The 13,060-nt window shown below is 38.6% G+C and overlaps 2 protein-coding genes across 5 annotated transcripts; one reads left to right on the top strand and one right to left on the bottom strand.

Annotated features, from left to right (window-relative positions):
• The first annotated feature begins 1,947 nt into the window (after positions 1 to 1,947).
• LOC137731780 (EIN3-binding F-box protein 1) lies at positions 1,948 to 6,008 on the top strand. The gene is made up of 2 exons (XM_068471003.2): positions 1,948 to 2,617; positions 3,274 to 6,008. The coding sequence occupies exons 1-2, from the start codon at positions 2,593 to 2,595 to the stop codon at positions 5,187 to 5,189; spliced, it is 1,941 nt and encodes a 646-aa protein (XP_068327104.2). The 5' UTR covers positions 1,948 to 2,592; the 3' UTR covers positions 5,190 to 6,008.
• Positions 6,009 to 7,142: 1,134 nt separating this feature from the next.
• LOC137745183 (protein WVD2-like 5) lies at positions 7,143 to 11,531 on the bottom strand. 4 transcript variants are annotated; one of them, XM_068485109.2, is made up of 9 exons: positions 10,951 to 11,531; positions 10,147 to 10,423; positions 9,819 to 10,064; positions 9,635 to 9,675; positions 9,376 to 9,447; positions 9,167 to 9,263; positions 8,996 to 9,067; positions 8,804 to 8,914; positions 7,143 to 8,044 (listed from the first exon to the last, which is right to left on the bottom strand). In XM_068485109.2, the coding sequence occupies exons 2-9, from the start codon at positions 10,411 to 10,413 to the stop codon at positions 7,574 to 7,576; spliced, it is 1,377 nt and encodes a 458-aa protein (XP_068341210.2). In that variant the 5' UTR covers positions 10,414 to 10,423; positions 10,951 to 11,531; the 3' UTR covers positions 7,143 to 7,573. The 4 variants fall into 4 exon arrangements, with proteins under 4 accessions (XP_068341210.2, XP_068341194.2, XP_068341201.2 ...); XM_068485093.2 differs by having other exon boundaries at positions 9,635 to 9,678; positions 10,951 to 11,452; XM_068485100.2 differs by having other exon boundaries at positions 9,635 to 9,678; positions 10,991 to 11,378.
• Positions 11,532 to 13,060: the final 1,529 nt, after the last annotated feature.

The raw sequence follows: 13,060 nt of genomic DNA, 5'->3' as shown, positions 1-13,060 counted from the left end.
AGCAAACACACAAAATTCAAATTCATTGTTCCCTTGGTACGATGCAAAAGGGTACAAAATGGGTTGACTCGTAAGTACCACTTTTTCCTTCCTTTCTTTTTACCTTTTTTCAACCCTCAAGTCTAAATGGCCTATTTATAGGAGTTAAAGTGGGGATAACTATCTAATCTTCTGGAATGATTTTAAATTAGTTTTAATCTTTTAAAATATTTCAAATAACTATTTAAACGTTTTAAAAATTAGACATATTTTAGATCATCAGCATTAAGTGATGACTTAACCAATATAAAGTGATGAAGTTTTTAGCATTAAAGGATGAGGTGGACAAATATTAAAGTTGATCTCTACTAATTGCATTTAGAGCTTTAATTCCCCCAAATCAATTTCCTTTAGCCAAGTTAAGTTGTAAATTTGCTTAGCTAAACTGCGTCGATTTGGAGATTCAAAACTCTATAGATGACTTGAGAGTAAAAACTTGCATTAATGATTGTCCACATCGCCACTTAGCACTAGTGAACCAAACATATATCCACTTTCTAAAATGCTTGGTAGTCATGTGGAATGTTTTAAAAGGTTAGGACTAATTCGAAATTAGCCCTAAAAGTTGGGTAATTCTCCAACTAAAATTATTTGTGTATGAAACCATGTCTTTCTTGAAAATAAAATGCATTGAGAAATCTAATATCTACTCAAATTTTATCAATTTTGACGCATTTATTGACACAGTTAATTGTATAAAGCACATAATGCCCTCGCACTTTTACTCAATTTTCTTTAATTTTGAGCCGAAATTATTTTTTCAGTCACCATCTTCGGCCGAGTTCTTTGATTCACCAGTTTAAGTGTCAACATCTAGCCTTCAAATTGCGAATAATATCGAAAACGAAAATTCGCTAAAAGCGGGGCAGCACATTTTTTGAAAAATGAGAAGGAAGATTTTATTTGAATGTATATTTTGTTACTCTACATCCAACTTAAAAGTTTAATATGAATTGTCATTTCTACCCTAAGGTACGTAAAGCGATGACAAAGTATTTGGACTCTTGTGTGAGGGTTCGGTTTATCACTCCAATCCTCTCCAAATTTTAAATTTTACTTTAGAATATGTTAATATCATAAACTTATCACGGGCCTAACTTTATTTTCAAACTTTTTACTAAATAGTACTTTTAAATAAAATATGTTGCAAGACTCAATTTGCTAACGTGAAGATTAGCAAATGACCGTGTATCTTTGTAAGTATGCGAGGTCAGTTGTCATCTTTTCAATTTGCTAATTGGGCTGTTACTACCTTTGAATGTACGTCTTTCCTATATGACATAACAAGTCTAACTTTACTACCCATTTGTCCACCTTTACCTAAAACAAGTAAAAAATATGCATTTGTGATTAAACGTAACATAGTAGGAAATCAAAATGTATCGAATCGGGCAACACCACCTCTACAAAGCGAATTACTAAATGAATTGGTATAGTTCAGTTGTGCTACTAGTTTAAGGTAAAAACAAACGAGAAAGTTACACTGCTTGATGCGAAGTTTGGAAAAGCCCTACGAAATCGAAACGCACCAACCTCTACTCAAAACAAGTAAAAAATCCGAATTAATTGGATAAATATTACATAATAGGAAATCAAACCGTAAATAGATGGACCGTAACGGCCTCTATCAAAATAAGTAGAAATTTGAAATCTCGCACAAATAGAAAAACAAACTGTAAAATATCGGACTGCATCCACCTCAGCCTCAATAAATAAAAATAGGATAAATATAACATAATAGTATGTCAACCCGCACAAAACCGGACCACATACAATGTTTCTCGTAATCAGTAAGAAATCTCGCAGCCTGGATTAAATCTAACATAATAGGCAATCAAATAAATTGGCAAACCCAATTTCATCTATATAAGAACTCCCTCATTCTCCATTTTCCTCCACACATTGCAATAGCAATCTTCTTACTCACCAAGAAGCAATCCAAAGAGTGTTCTTCCATTAAGCCTTTTCCAATAAGAAACCTTGTCCATCCTCTTCAACCAACCACCATGGTTACCATTACCATAGAGAGGGGATAATTTATATACCCCTTCTACATCAAATCCAACCAAACACCCCCCATATCCACCATTGTGTCCAAACACCCCCACTAGGCAAGTCCCCTCAATACCAAAACCAAACTGAGAAAAAAAAGGCAGGTTACGGTTTGTGGTATTCATCGGGTGGGTGGCAGAATATTACAAAGAAACCCACCTCATATCCAAATACATTGCATGTGAGTTTATCTTGCGTGTATTGTCACGTACCGAAACCCTGTCGTTCACGATAAAATCTCCTATCAGACCGAGTCCCACCCTTCATTTCTCTCAGCTCCCTCTCCCTCTCCCTCTCCTCTCCATCTCTCCTTTTTTCCCTATCTGATAGGGTTTCCATGTCCGTGTAGCTCCAACCTCTCATGCATAAGTGCCTTCAAGCTTTACTGATCGTTGTTGCAGCCTTAATCATTTCTGGGTTTCTCTTTTTTGCTCTCTTTCGAGGGTTTTTCGACCAAAAGCTTTGCATTTTCGACCGTCAGGAGGTTTTTGAGCTGCACCCATGTCGAAGCTACTCGGTTTCTCCGGTAAGTCTCGAGATTTTTTTTTTTTTTTTTTTGGTTAAATTTATTAACTTTTGGCTTAAATAGTTGTGGGATTGTTTGAAATTTGTGATTTGAACGATGTTTAGCTGTTAAATTTGTAGATCAGGGATGATATATATTGGAATTTTGACTATCTAGCCTGTTTTGTCTGTTGGGTTTTCTTGTTTTGGTGATTCTTTTATATTTTAGTTTCATTTTTGGAATAATAATTTTGGGTGCTTAGCTGAGATAGTTTTGGATTTGAAACCCTAAGGATGGATCAGCCTTCTGTTTCATGTATTTAATTTGGGGGTTATTGTATTTATTTTCTTCTTTTTGGGTGAATTTATTGCTTTCTGAAATTAGATGAGGATTAATTTATGGATCATGGATCTGATGTGCAAGTTTATTAATATGGGTAGATTATTCTTTGTCTTCAAATAGTGAGGGACCTGTTCTGATCAAAATTAATCTTAGATCTTGATTGAAAGTCTAATTTTGAATTCAAATTTCAATTTTTTTCTTATTATGTTTCTGGATGAATGTTTTGTTTCAGCTGAGCATGTTTATTAGATTAGATCTTCATTAATTTATTAAGTTAACTTAGATAGGGATTTGTAACATATTGTGGATGTTAATATTGTGTTCTTGGTTAACAGGTAAAGATGATTTTTGCCCTGGGGGAATATACACAAACCCTAAAGAAGCTGGCCTCTTCTTGTCTCTTGGACACCATGCGGATGTCCTATTTCCTCCTCGCAAGAGGTCTCGCATCAGTGCCCCCTTCGTTTTTAGCGGAGGACGTTTTGAGAAGGAGGTGTCTATAGATGTTCTACCAGATGAGTGCCTCTTTGAAATCTTTAAACGGATACCTGGAGGTGAGGAAAGGAGTGCTTGTGCATGCGTTTCCAGGCGGTGGCTTAATGTTTTAAGTAATATCAATACAGACGAATTCAGCAGCAACCCAACCAACCTATCTTTCAAGTCTCAGGATGAGGTCTCTGGAAATAATTCTGAGGATCAGGAAGTTGAGAATTGTGGATATCTTTCCAGGAGCTTGGAAGGAAAAAAGGCAACAGATGTTAGACTTGCTGCTATTGCTGTTGGAACTGCTAGTCGTGGTGGATTGGGAAAGCTTATGATCCGAGGAAGCAACTCTGTTTGTGGGGTGACAAACCTTGGCCTTAAGGCAATATCCCATGGCTGTCCTTCCCTGAGGGTTCTTTCTTTGTGGAATGTGTCCTCCGTTGGAGATGAGGGCTTGTGTGAGATTGCTAAGCGCTGTCATCTGTTAGAGAAGCTTGACCTCACCCAGTGTCCTGCAATATCTGATAAGGGTTTGATTGCAATTGCCAAGAAGTGCCCTAATTTGACCGACGTATCACTTGAGTTTTGTTCCAACATTGGAAACGAAGGTCTTCAAGCTATTGGCCAGTGCTGCCCCAATCTCCGATCCATTTCAATCAAGAATTGCCGTCTTGTTGGGGATCAGGGAATTGCTGGTTTGCTATCTTCCACCTCTTATGTCCTGACAAAGGTTAAGCTTCAGGCTTTGACCATCTCTGATGTGTCACTTGCTGTTATTGGACACTATGGCTTGGCTGTAACTGATCTTGTCCTTGCCAGCCTCCGGAACGTGACTCAGAGGGGTTTCTGGGTCATGGGCAATGGTCAGGGACTGCAGAAGTTGAAGTCCTTCACTGTTGCATCCTGTCAAGGTGTTACAGATACCGGTCTCCAAGCAGTAGGAAAAGGTTGCCCAAACTTGAAACAGTTTTGCCTTCGCAAATGTCTATTCATATCTGACAGTGGGTTGGTGTCATTTTGCAAAGCAACAAGATCTCTTGAGAGCCTTCATTTGGAGGAGTGCCACAGGATCACCCAATTTGGGTTTTTTGGTGCTCTTGCCACTGGTGGTTCAAAATTGAAGTCTGTAGCTTTTGCTTCCTGCATGGGATTGAAAGATGTAAACTTTGGATCACCTGCTGTGTCTCCATGCCAATCTCTTCGATCATTGTCCATTCGTAGGTGTCCTGGATTTGGGAACGGTGGCCTGGCTCTTTTGGGTAAGCTTTGCCCTCAACTGGAGCATGTAGACTTCAGTGGTCTTGAGGCTATAACAGATGCTGGGTTTCTCCCACTGGTTGAGAACTGTGAGGCTGGCCTGGTAAAGGTTAATCTCAGCGGTTGTGTGAATCTAACAGACAAAGTGGTTTCATCCTTGGCTGACCTACATGGTTGGACTCTGGAAGTTGTAAACCTTGAAGGCTGTAGAAGGGTCAGCGATGCAGGCTTGGCAGCTATTGCAGGGAACTGCACATTGCTCAGTGATCTTGACATCTCAAAGTGTGCAATCACCGATTTTGGAATTGCATCTCTAGCCCTTGCAGACCTGCTAAATCTCCAGATCCTCTCCGTGTCTGGGTGCCCTTTAGTATCAGACAAGAGCTTTCCTGCCTTGGTGAAAATGGGTCAGACCCTTCTTGGTTTGAATCTTCAGCATTGCAACGCAATCAGTAGCAGCACTGTTGACCGGCTTGTGGAGCAGCTATGGCGTTGTGACATACTTTCCTAGGTTGGGAAGAAACTGGTAATTGTTCATTTCAGAATCGTCAACCAGTGATCAGGATTGACGTAGTCAGGAAGTCCACAAATCTTAGTCAGCTTTTGTGAGTAGCCACAGTTCGTTTAGTTTTTGGACCCATCAGCTATGGGTCTTTAGTTGTCAAGTGCCCCGGTTACCTTTTTACCAGGGAAAAATGGCCATTTACCATTTTTTGCAGGTTTCCTATCATTGGAGATCTGTTCCAGGTACTTGTGCCGTATATATCCCTGAGCAAAACTGCTTCCGGGTGCTTGATCTAGGTTGCCCTTCCAGTTTCGAGTAGTTCTGGTTTGTATTGCTAGGTGCAGGAGGCCTGTCTTTTTTGCTTGGCTATGTTCAATGCTTAGGCCAAGTTCTTTTAGGCATCCTATACCTAGTTCTAGTTTCTAAGTCAGTCCGTTGTTGGTTTTACCGAGTCGCTCACGTTTTTTTCACTTGTATGCCGTACGTGATGGTTGGGTCGTATGTTTTCCTCAAGGGGTGGGATCAGAGTTGCGAGGCCATCGATTTGTCTGTAGTCATGTAATCCGGTTGCTTTCGGCGGTTCCGAATCTGTGGTGTCCTTGTGTTTGGGGGCTTTGGCCTGGCGGCGTTATGCGTCTGCCTCGACAATCCTTTTCCTTTTGGGGAGGGATTTGTTTTTCTTCCAAGCCCCTGTTTTTCAGGCACCATTTGTTCATGGAATGTGCTCGGCAACTTCTTCATATTATGTAGTGGTCTCTGTATCTCTCTGCCCTTTGCGATGTATGCTTCTAATGATATTAAATAAAATTCAGTTGTGTTTTAAAATGTGTTTTCCATTTCATTTACGCTGAGATCAAGGGTCGAGATTAAAACATCCGGTTGTCTGTCGGATTTGATGTCAAATGTTGAGATTAAAATGTCCTGCAAAGTCCATTTATGTGAATTGGTATGTTGTGTGTTGTACATTTATGTGAATTGATATGTTGTGGGGATGTAAGCAATTGTGGAAGCTGTTTCCTTTCCCATGTTGTTCCAAACCGTGTTGTCTCGCTTGCTGAGAAGCTTCCTTGGCATGTTCAATGGATATTTCAAAAAATGATGGCAGTAGTTTGCTTTATACTCCCCGTTTTCTCCTTCGGTGCTCCTCCCTTTAATTCTCTTTTGAGGAGCGAAAAAGAGAAAACGAAAATGTGAAAATTACTATCTTTCTTTGGAGTGCAGAAGAGAAAACGGAAGTGTGAAAATTAATAAAGGTAAAGCCTTGTTAGGGTCGGCTTCAAATGCAAGTTTGAACAAGATCTTTGATCAAGATTTTTATGTCGGGATGATGGTAAGCTTGACCTAATAATATAATATATTGAAGTTCCACATTTGCCCCTATTATAGTGGTTGCCACAGTTACTTCGTCTCTATGATGGATGTTTTGTCTCGTTCACACAAGCCAAAAACTCATTTTCTGTACGCCTCGTTTGTTAAAGTGAAAAAGTCCAAACGTAAAAGTTTGTGCAAAAGTTGCTAATATTTTTCTTATTAATATCTCTTGATTCTCATTTGCTTTATCCAATTCAAAAGATGTGCGGAAATCACTTTCGCAGTAGGCAGCTAGACCGAAATTGTATGAGCGTTGTTTGAAGGTCGCTAAAGATGCAGGAAAAACAAGAGGGCTCGGTTTATCTTGCTCAAAACTACGCCGTTAAGGAGTTCAGTTCACTAGTTTTTCTCATAACCTCCTCTAACGAAGTGGGGACTCTACATGATCACACCCACTTCCTTCAATCTCTCCACCTTTCCATGCACGTCTCAACCAAGAAAAATGTTAAACTAGCAAGACATCTTGGTTTCAGATCGTGCTAAGAAAACACGGTTCAAAGTCCTCGAACGCCGATTTTACCCTGTTTGCGGTTCAAGTAACATACAGAAAGCAATACAATTTAAGACATCGAAGCGACTGAGAAAATCTACAACACAAAATCAGCCTTGATTGATTCACAATGCCCAATTGTTCAACAGAACCAGCTGAAATATATTTTCCAAGCACGAACTAATATCTAACAAAAGTTTTTCCAAAATTTTCCCCGAGTCTTCCCAATTATCTGGCAACTAATGCATATGCTTAAACATATAACTTAGAAAAACAACCTGACAAATAGTTACATACAGTGCAGAAAGCTGGAATTCAGAATTCCAATGACAATGACCAGCAACCTTGAAAGCAAGCACACAAAACAACCATGCTGCTGACTACGGACAAGACATCACAAACCATAATGCAAAATTCTTCATGCCGCCTTCGTCGAATTGATATAGATCTATTACCTTTCTTATTTTAGTAAACAGTGTCCTCTTGATGGAGCTCTCTCTGCGCGTCCAGTTTTGTCCATGCTTTGTGCTCAATGCTTCGAGGCTATAGGTTCTTGCATGTAGGTGGGCTGATGTTGCTCTTCATCGGCTGTCTCGTCATCTGTATGGGACTGCTCTTCGCTTACATTGGCCTTGGGAACTGCTGCCTCCTGATCTTGGGTGTGAGATCCAGCTTCACTTTCTGCAGTGGGCACGGTGGCATTCTCATTCATTGCAGCAATTAAGTTGGTCTTTTCCTTGTTTACTGCCTTAAAAGTCGTTTTTTGTTCATTCACTGCATTAGGTAAAGTAGTCTTCTCAGACGGGAGTCTAGGAAGAGATTTCCGTTGTGGCTTCTTTGGATGCACAGGAGAGGGCCCTTTAGAAGTGTTCTGAGGGACTTTCTGATCCAGACTAAGCCTGCTAGATTGACCATTTGTATTACCATTTGCTTCAGAAACTGCAGGAGGTAAGCTCTTCCTACGTCCGAGCTTGGGAGACTTGGCTCTTGTTGTTGGTATCTGCATCAATTGCACTAAAGACATCAAGGCGAAAATAAAGCAACACAATGCCGTCAAATAACAGCCAAGTACAGTGAAGCAGGATTATCACGATGCCATGCTAGCTTAACTAATGGTAATAGAAAGGCATGTTTAAGAGTACATATTAGTCAAGAAACTTGACACCGATTTTTTTTATAAGCTTTCGCTAGACTAACAAAGTATGAACTGTAATGTGCAGTGCAATTTTGTGTAAAACAGTTGTTGGTAGCTTCAAAATATTACGCCCGTGGTGCCTCCTTTCCAATCAAACGGAGCATGGTAGCTGTACTAGACTAGTCAACACTAACTCAGATGCTACCATTGTTCCAACCAACAGACAGGATGGGCTAAGTTCATGAGAATATGATTAAGCGATTGATAACTTCAAGGATTGGCATGAATAACATGTTCAAATGGCCAAGAATGAAAAAGGTGCAGCACAAACTCAAGAAGTGGTAAAAGATGCACTCTCTTCCCGTGGGGATTGAAGAATGCGAAAAAAAACTTAGGACCAAGACTTTACCAGTAAACAATTGTTAACAGTTGCACATGGGAAGAAGAAATTTAAGCGAGACTATATAGGAAGATCTAACAAAGGCAAACATGCCAATGTACATACGACAATTGTAATATAAGAAAACTGGCAATGCAACCAGCATGAGCAAAGGAGGGGGAGGCATGCATGTCCTTTACCAACATGCATCATGCCATTTGTCATTTTGAAAGAAAAAGCAATACCTTCTTCAGCTCCACCTTAGGAGGTGGAGGCTCCTGATAGAAGCTTGGCATTGGAGTTGCTTTGAAAGTCAGTTTCTTCCTGAGCATCCTAATCTCAGCTTCTAGAGTTTCCTGTAAAAGAACGGCCAACATTAATATTAAGAACAGGATTCACACAGAGGTTTCCCTTGACCACCATTGATTGAATACCACCTTAGACTTGGCTTGCAAATTATTCTTTTCCATCTCCTTTGCATGTATCTTTTCCTCCATTTTCGTATAGAACTGCCCAAGGTAATTGTAAATGTTACTTCGATAACAGAAATAGTGTTGGAGGACTGAGCATAGGAAAGAATCAGAAAGGTGCAAATGCAGAAAACTAACCTCTCTCCTTTTCTCAGCTCGTTCATCACACCTAAAACTGAAACCATAGTTCGGAAGTGTACCAACCCTAGGATGTTTATCTCCTTCTGTAGGACTTCTAAGCAGCTGTTAAGGATAAATGATAAAACAACAATAAAACGCAACCGAAAAATAATGTAAGAAAACCAGCACATTTGGAATGCAACAAATGCTCAAAGAGTTAAGGATACAAAGAGGATTGAGATTCTCCTTCAGCCTGATTCTGGGATCCCTTTTTCAAAGGCTTCAGCTTTGCCTTCTCCCTGTAAAAGGTAAATCATTATTAACAAATAGCTGAGCTAACAATTCAATACAATGGTTTCCGAAATAAACATCTCAAATCAAGATGGTCACCAAGGATTAGGAGAGAAAATAAAATATAAGAGATATAAACCCCTAATTCATAATAAAGAGACAAAGAAATAGAATATAAGCACAAACATAACTCACACGCTGCTTTCAGACAATTCTGCATCAGGTTTTTCAGGTTGCTGCTGGAATTAAATAGAGATTAGACAAACTAATCAACAAGAACAAAGATATCAAAAACCAAAAACACAAAATTCGTTGCAAAGATAGGGAAAACTGTAAAAAAAAAAAAAAAAAGGAAACCGAAGGTGAAATTGATGTTTACATTGGATGACTGAACCTGTCGCCCATTAAATGATCCACTCTTGTTAGGCTGTTTGGGGCGTGAATTTGGAGCAGCTGAACCATTCGAAACAGAAGCTTTAGCCTCTGCGCCATTTCCATCTTTGCTGTTCTTCATCGAAATTGGGGAGACGCTCTTGGCACCAGGGGCCTTCTCATTCTTGTTCTTCCCTGGACCTTTATGCACTTTGGCGGGTTTTGGGTGAGTAGAACCTTTCACTTCGTCTTCCTGCAACACAGATATGCAATCAGCTCGATGCATATAATTACTCAAAGCAACCAGCTGAAATCCAGGCTCCAGCACTTCCTACCTTAGCAATAGTCAAAGCAACAGTCAAACCATTGCTTTCAGGGTTGACATTGGCCTCTTTGGCTTTCCAAATAGATGAGCTATTATTAACACCGTCATCCTGCTTATCAACATTTTCAATTTTCCCGTTTGATGCTGCAGTATCCGTCATAGTATTCTCGCTGAAGGTCCCATTCATGTCGTCTGAAACAACACCAGCTTGCCCATGAACACCGTTTTGATGAGCCACCTCAAGCCCGTAGGTGGCTGCCAAATTATCCGAATCCATGACACACTAACTACAAAAATAAGAACAAAATAATTATTATTCCCATCAAAACTATTATCCATTGAATACGGACTCGAATTACGGTATTGCCCAATAAAAACAGTAATTAGATTAATTTTCCTCCACTTTCTCAGCATACAAACAGAGTATAGATATACTCGCTTCGGATTAAATTCCGAAATTAGTTCAATCAAAATACACCAAGATTTAAAAGTGAAAAATAAATAAAATAAATTATATAATAAAATCCACATCAAGCATAAAACACAAGCCACATTTTCCAGAACAAAAATCTGCAAATTTTACACTGATCTAAAACAAACATGCAACAAATTAACCAGTAAGACAAATCAACGATCAATACAAAAGGCACAAGATTCAACATTCGGCTATCCCTAGAGCTCAGAGCTCAGTCTTCAAGCTGAAATCAATACAAAAAAGACCACAAGATTCAGCATTTTCCTGGCATTTCACCACATTTTCTCAGCAGCCAAACGGACTGCCACTGTAAACCAAGCTCAAAGAGTTTCCACTCACCTCGATAAGCGCGCAACAACAACAATCAAAACTCCATTACCTCCGGCCCAACCGCAGAGACGGCTTGAAGGATCTGAGCGCCGGAGAGGGAGTAGAGTACCGCAGCGACGACGGCGGAAGCGGATCGGAGGATCCGGACCCAAAAGGAAGGATCTTTTCGGATTCAAAAGTCGGAGTTTTGATTTTTCCTTTTCATTTTTTCGGGTTTAAAGAAAATGAAATCTGGAAACAATAATTATAATAATATAATATTAAGTATTAACTGTTGTGGATTTGAAAATTGACGAAGGTGAGCAAATAATGAAAGCGAATCGGACTGAGTGAGTGGAGACGCCGGGCTGACTCGGTTATGACTCGGAGGAGGAGGCGTTTTTCTTTATAGATTTCGGATTTTAAATCACCAAATCCAGGTCAGGTCAGGTCAGGTCAGGTCAGGTCAGGTCTCTCTCTCTCCCTGCCCGAACCAAATACGCCTTATACGGTCATTATACTTTCAACAGATACGGTTTTACGGTTTTCGGGCAACCATTAACTACCTACTAACAAAGTAATAACCACCAACCCTCCCCACCAAGTATTTTACAGTTACTTCTTTTGGTTTTTCTTGTACAATGTGAAAAAAGATATCTTTCTTTTTTCTTGTTTTATTTGACCGATAATATGAGAGGAGAAATCGAATATAGAATGCACGATATAATTTTTTTATCGAGACAAGATGTTTGTTGTTTTATTGAAGGATGAATTGTTGTTATCGATAATGTGTAGATATCGTATTAATTCTGTTGATAGTGTTGGTTAGGCAAAATACAATCTATATCCGATACACGATTGACGATCCTCATGTCACCACCTTAGCCCTTAATGTCTAACACAAGCGATGTACGGAATGAGATATTGGACGCAAGATCTTTGGTGCAAGAATAAATGCATTTAATTAATTGGACATCTCTTTTTAGACAAAATGTTTGTTATTTTTAAAGGACGAATTGTCGATGATGATAAAGAGTGGATACCGTAAATGTAGACTGCCAAATTTATATTGTAACCTAGACACGTTTGGCAATCGTAACGGCACCACCTCACTATTAATATATGACAAGAGCGATCTACGAAATGAGGAATCAAACGTGGGATCTAATGACCAAGAATAAATGTACTTAACTACTTGAACATTTCTTTTGGAGACAAGATGTTCGTTGTTTTTAAAAGAACGGATTGTCGGTATCGATAAAATGTGGATATCGTAAATGTTATATCAATACCGACACTTTATCCACACTTTAATGATACCGACAATTCGTCGTTTTTTCTCATTTAAAAACACTGGTTGATGATCCTAATGATGCCATCTCCACTCCTTAGTATGTTTTGTAACCAAAACACAATTTATGATCCTATTAGAATGTTATATTAGTTTACATAAGTTGAGGGTGTATTCAATTAGGAGTTTAAATGATTTTGAAAAAGTTATAATCTATGGAGTTTAATTTAAAGAAGTTTTATAGACTCCATGTGAATTTTGAGTGAAATAATTTGAAATATTAGGGGAGCGGCCTAATTTCCTAATGCCTAAAAAACACTATAAAATCTCTTGAAGTCTATTAAAATCCTTCGTTTTTAAAATACGTTAAAATTAAATTATAATGAATACATATGAAATTTTGTGAACTACTTTAAAATACAAAATGAATACACTCGAAGTTCTATGAAGTTTTATAAACTTTTTTAAATCTTCATTGGATAGCCATGAATTTATTAAAAAATTTGATTGAATATATATGGATTTATAATTTTTTTTTTTTTTAACCATTTAAACTCCTAATAGAATACACACTCTGTAATATCATTCTACTAATTAATGAAATCTTATTTGTCAATCAAAAGAGGGTGAAAAGACAAATTAGTCTTCTATCACACACAAAAAATGATGGGCAATAATGTAATTTCACATGTCTAAATTTTACCGTTTTTATTGAAGCCTGTGATGTTAAAATACTTCCAATATTAAAATAAATATAAAAAAAAACCTCTCACTCCCCCACGTTCTCCCTCTCTCCCTCTCTCCTTCTCATTTTCTAAAAAAATATGTTCATATACACAAAGTGTGTAG

This window comes from Pyrus communis, chromosome 15 (assembly GCF_041283825.1).
Source record: "Pyrus communis isolate YQ-2024b chromosome 15, ASM4128382v1, whole genome shotgun sequence".
Lineage (NCBI taxonomy): Eukaryota > Viridiplantae > Streptophyta > Magnoliopsida > Rosales > Rosaceae > Pyrus > Pyrus communis.
Note: the sequence above shows the minus strand (reverse complement) of the source record. Positions and strands in the feature narration are given on the sequence as shown.

Coding starts and splice junctions, on each gene's coding strand:
- LOC137731780 (XM_068471003.2), top strand. CDS start 2,593: ATGTCGAAGCTACTCGGTTTCTCCG. Junction 2,618..3,273: donor GAAGCTACTCGGTTTCTCCG/GTAAGTCTCGAG, acceptor CTTGGTTAACAG/GTAAAGATGATTTTTGCCCT.
- LOC137745183 (XM_068485093.2), bottom strand. CDS start 10,413: ATGGATTCGGATAATTTGGCAGCCACCTACGGGCTTGAGGTGGCTCAT. Junction 9,679..9,818: donor GACAGGTTCAGTCATCCAAT/GTAAACATCAAT, acceptor ATTTAATTCCAG/CAGCAACCTGAAAAACCTGA. Junction 9,068..9,166: donor GAGCTGAGAAAAGGAGAGAG/GTTAGTTTTCTG, acceptor TACCTTGGGCAG/TTCTATACGAAAATGGAGGA.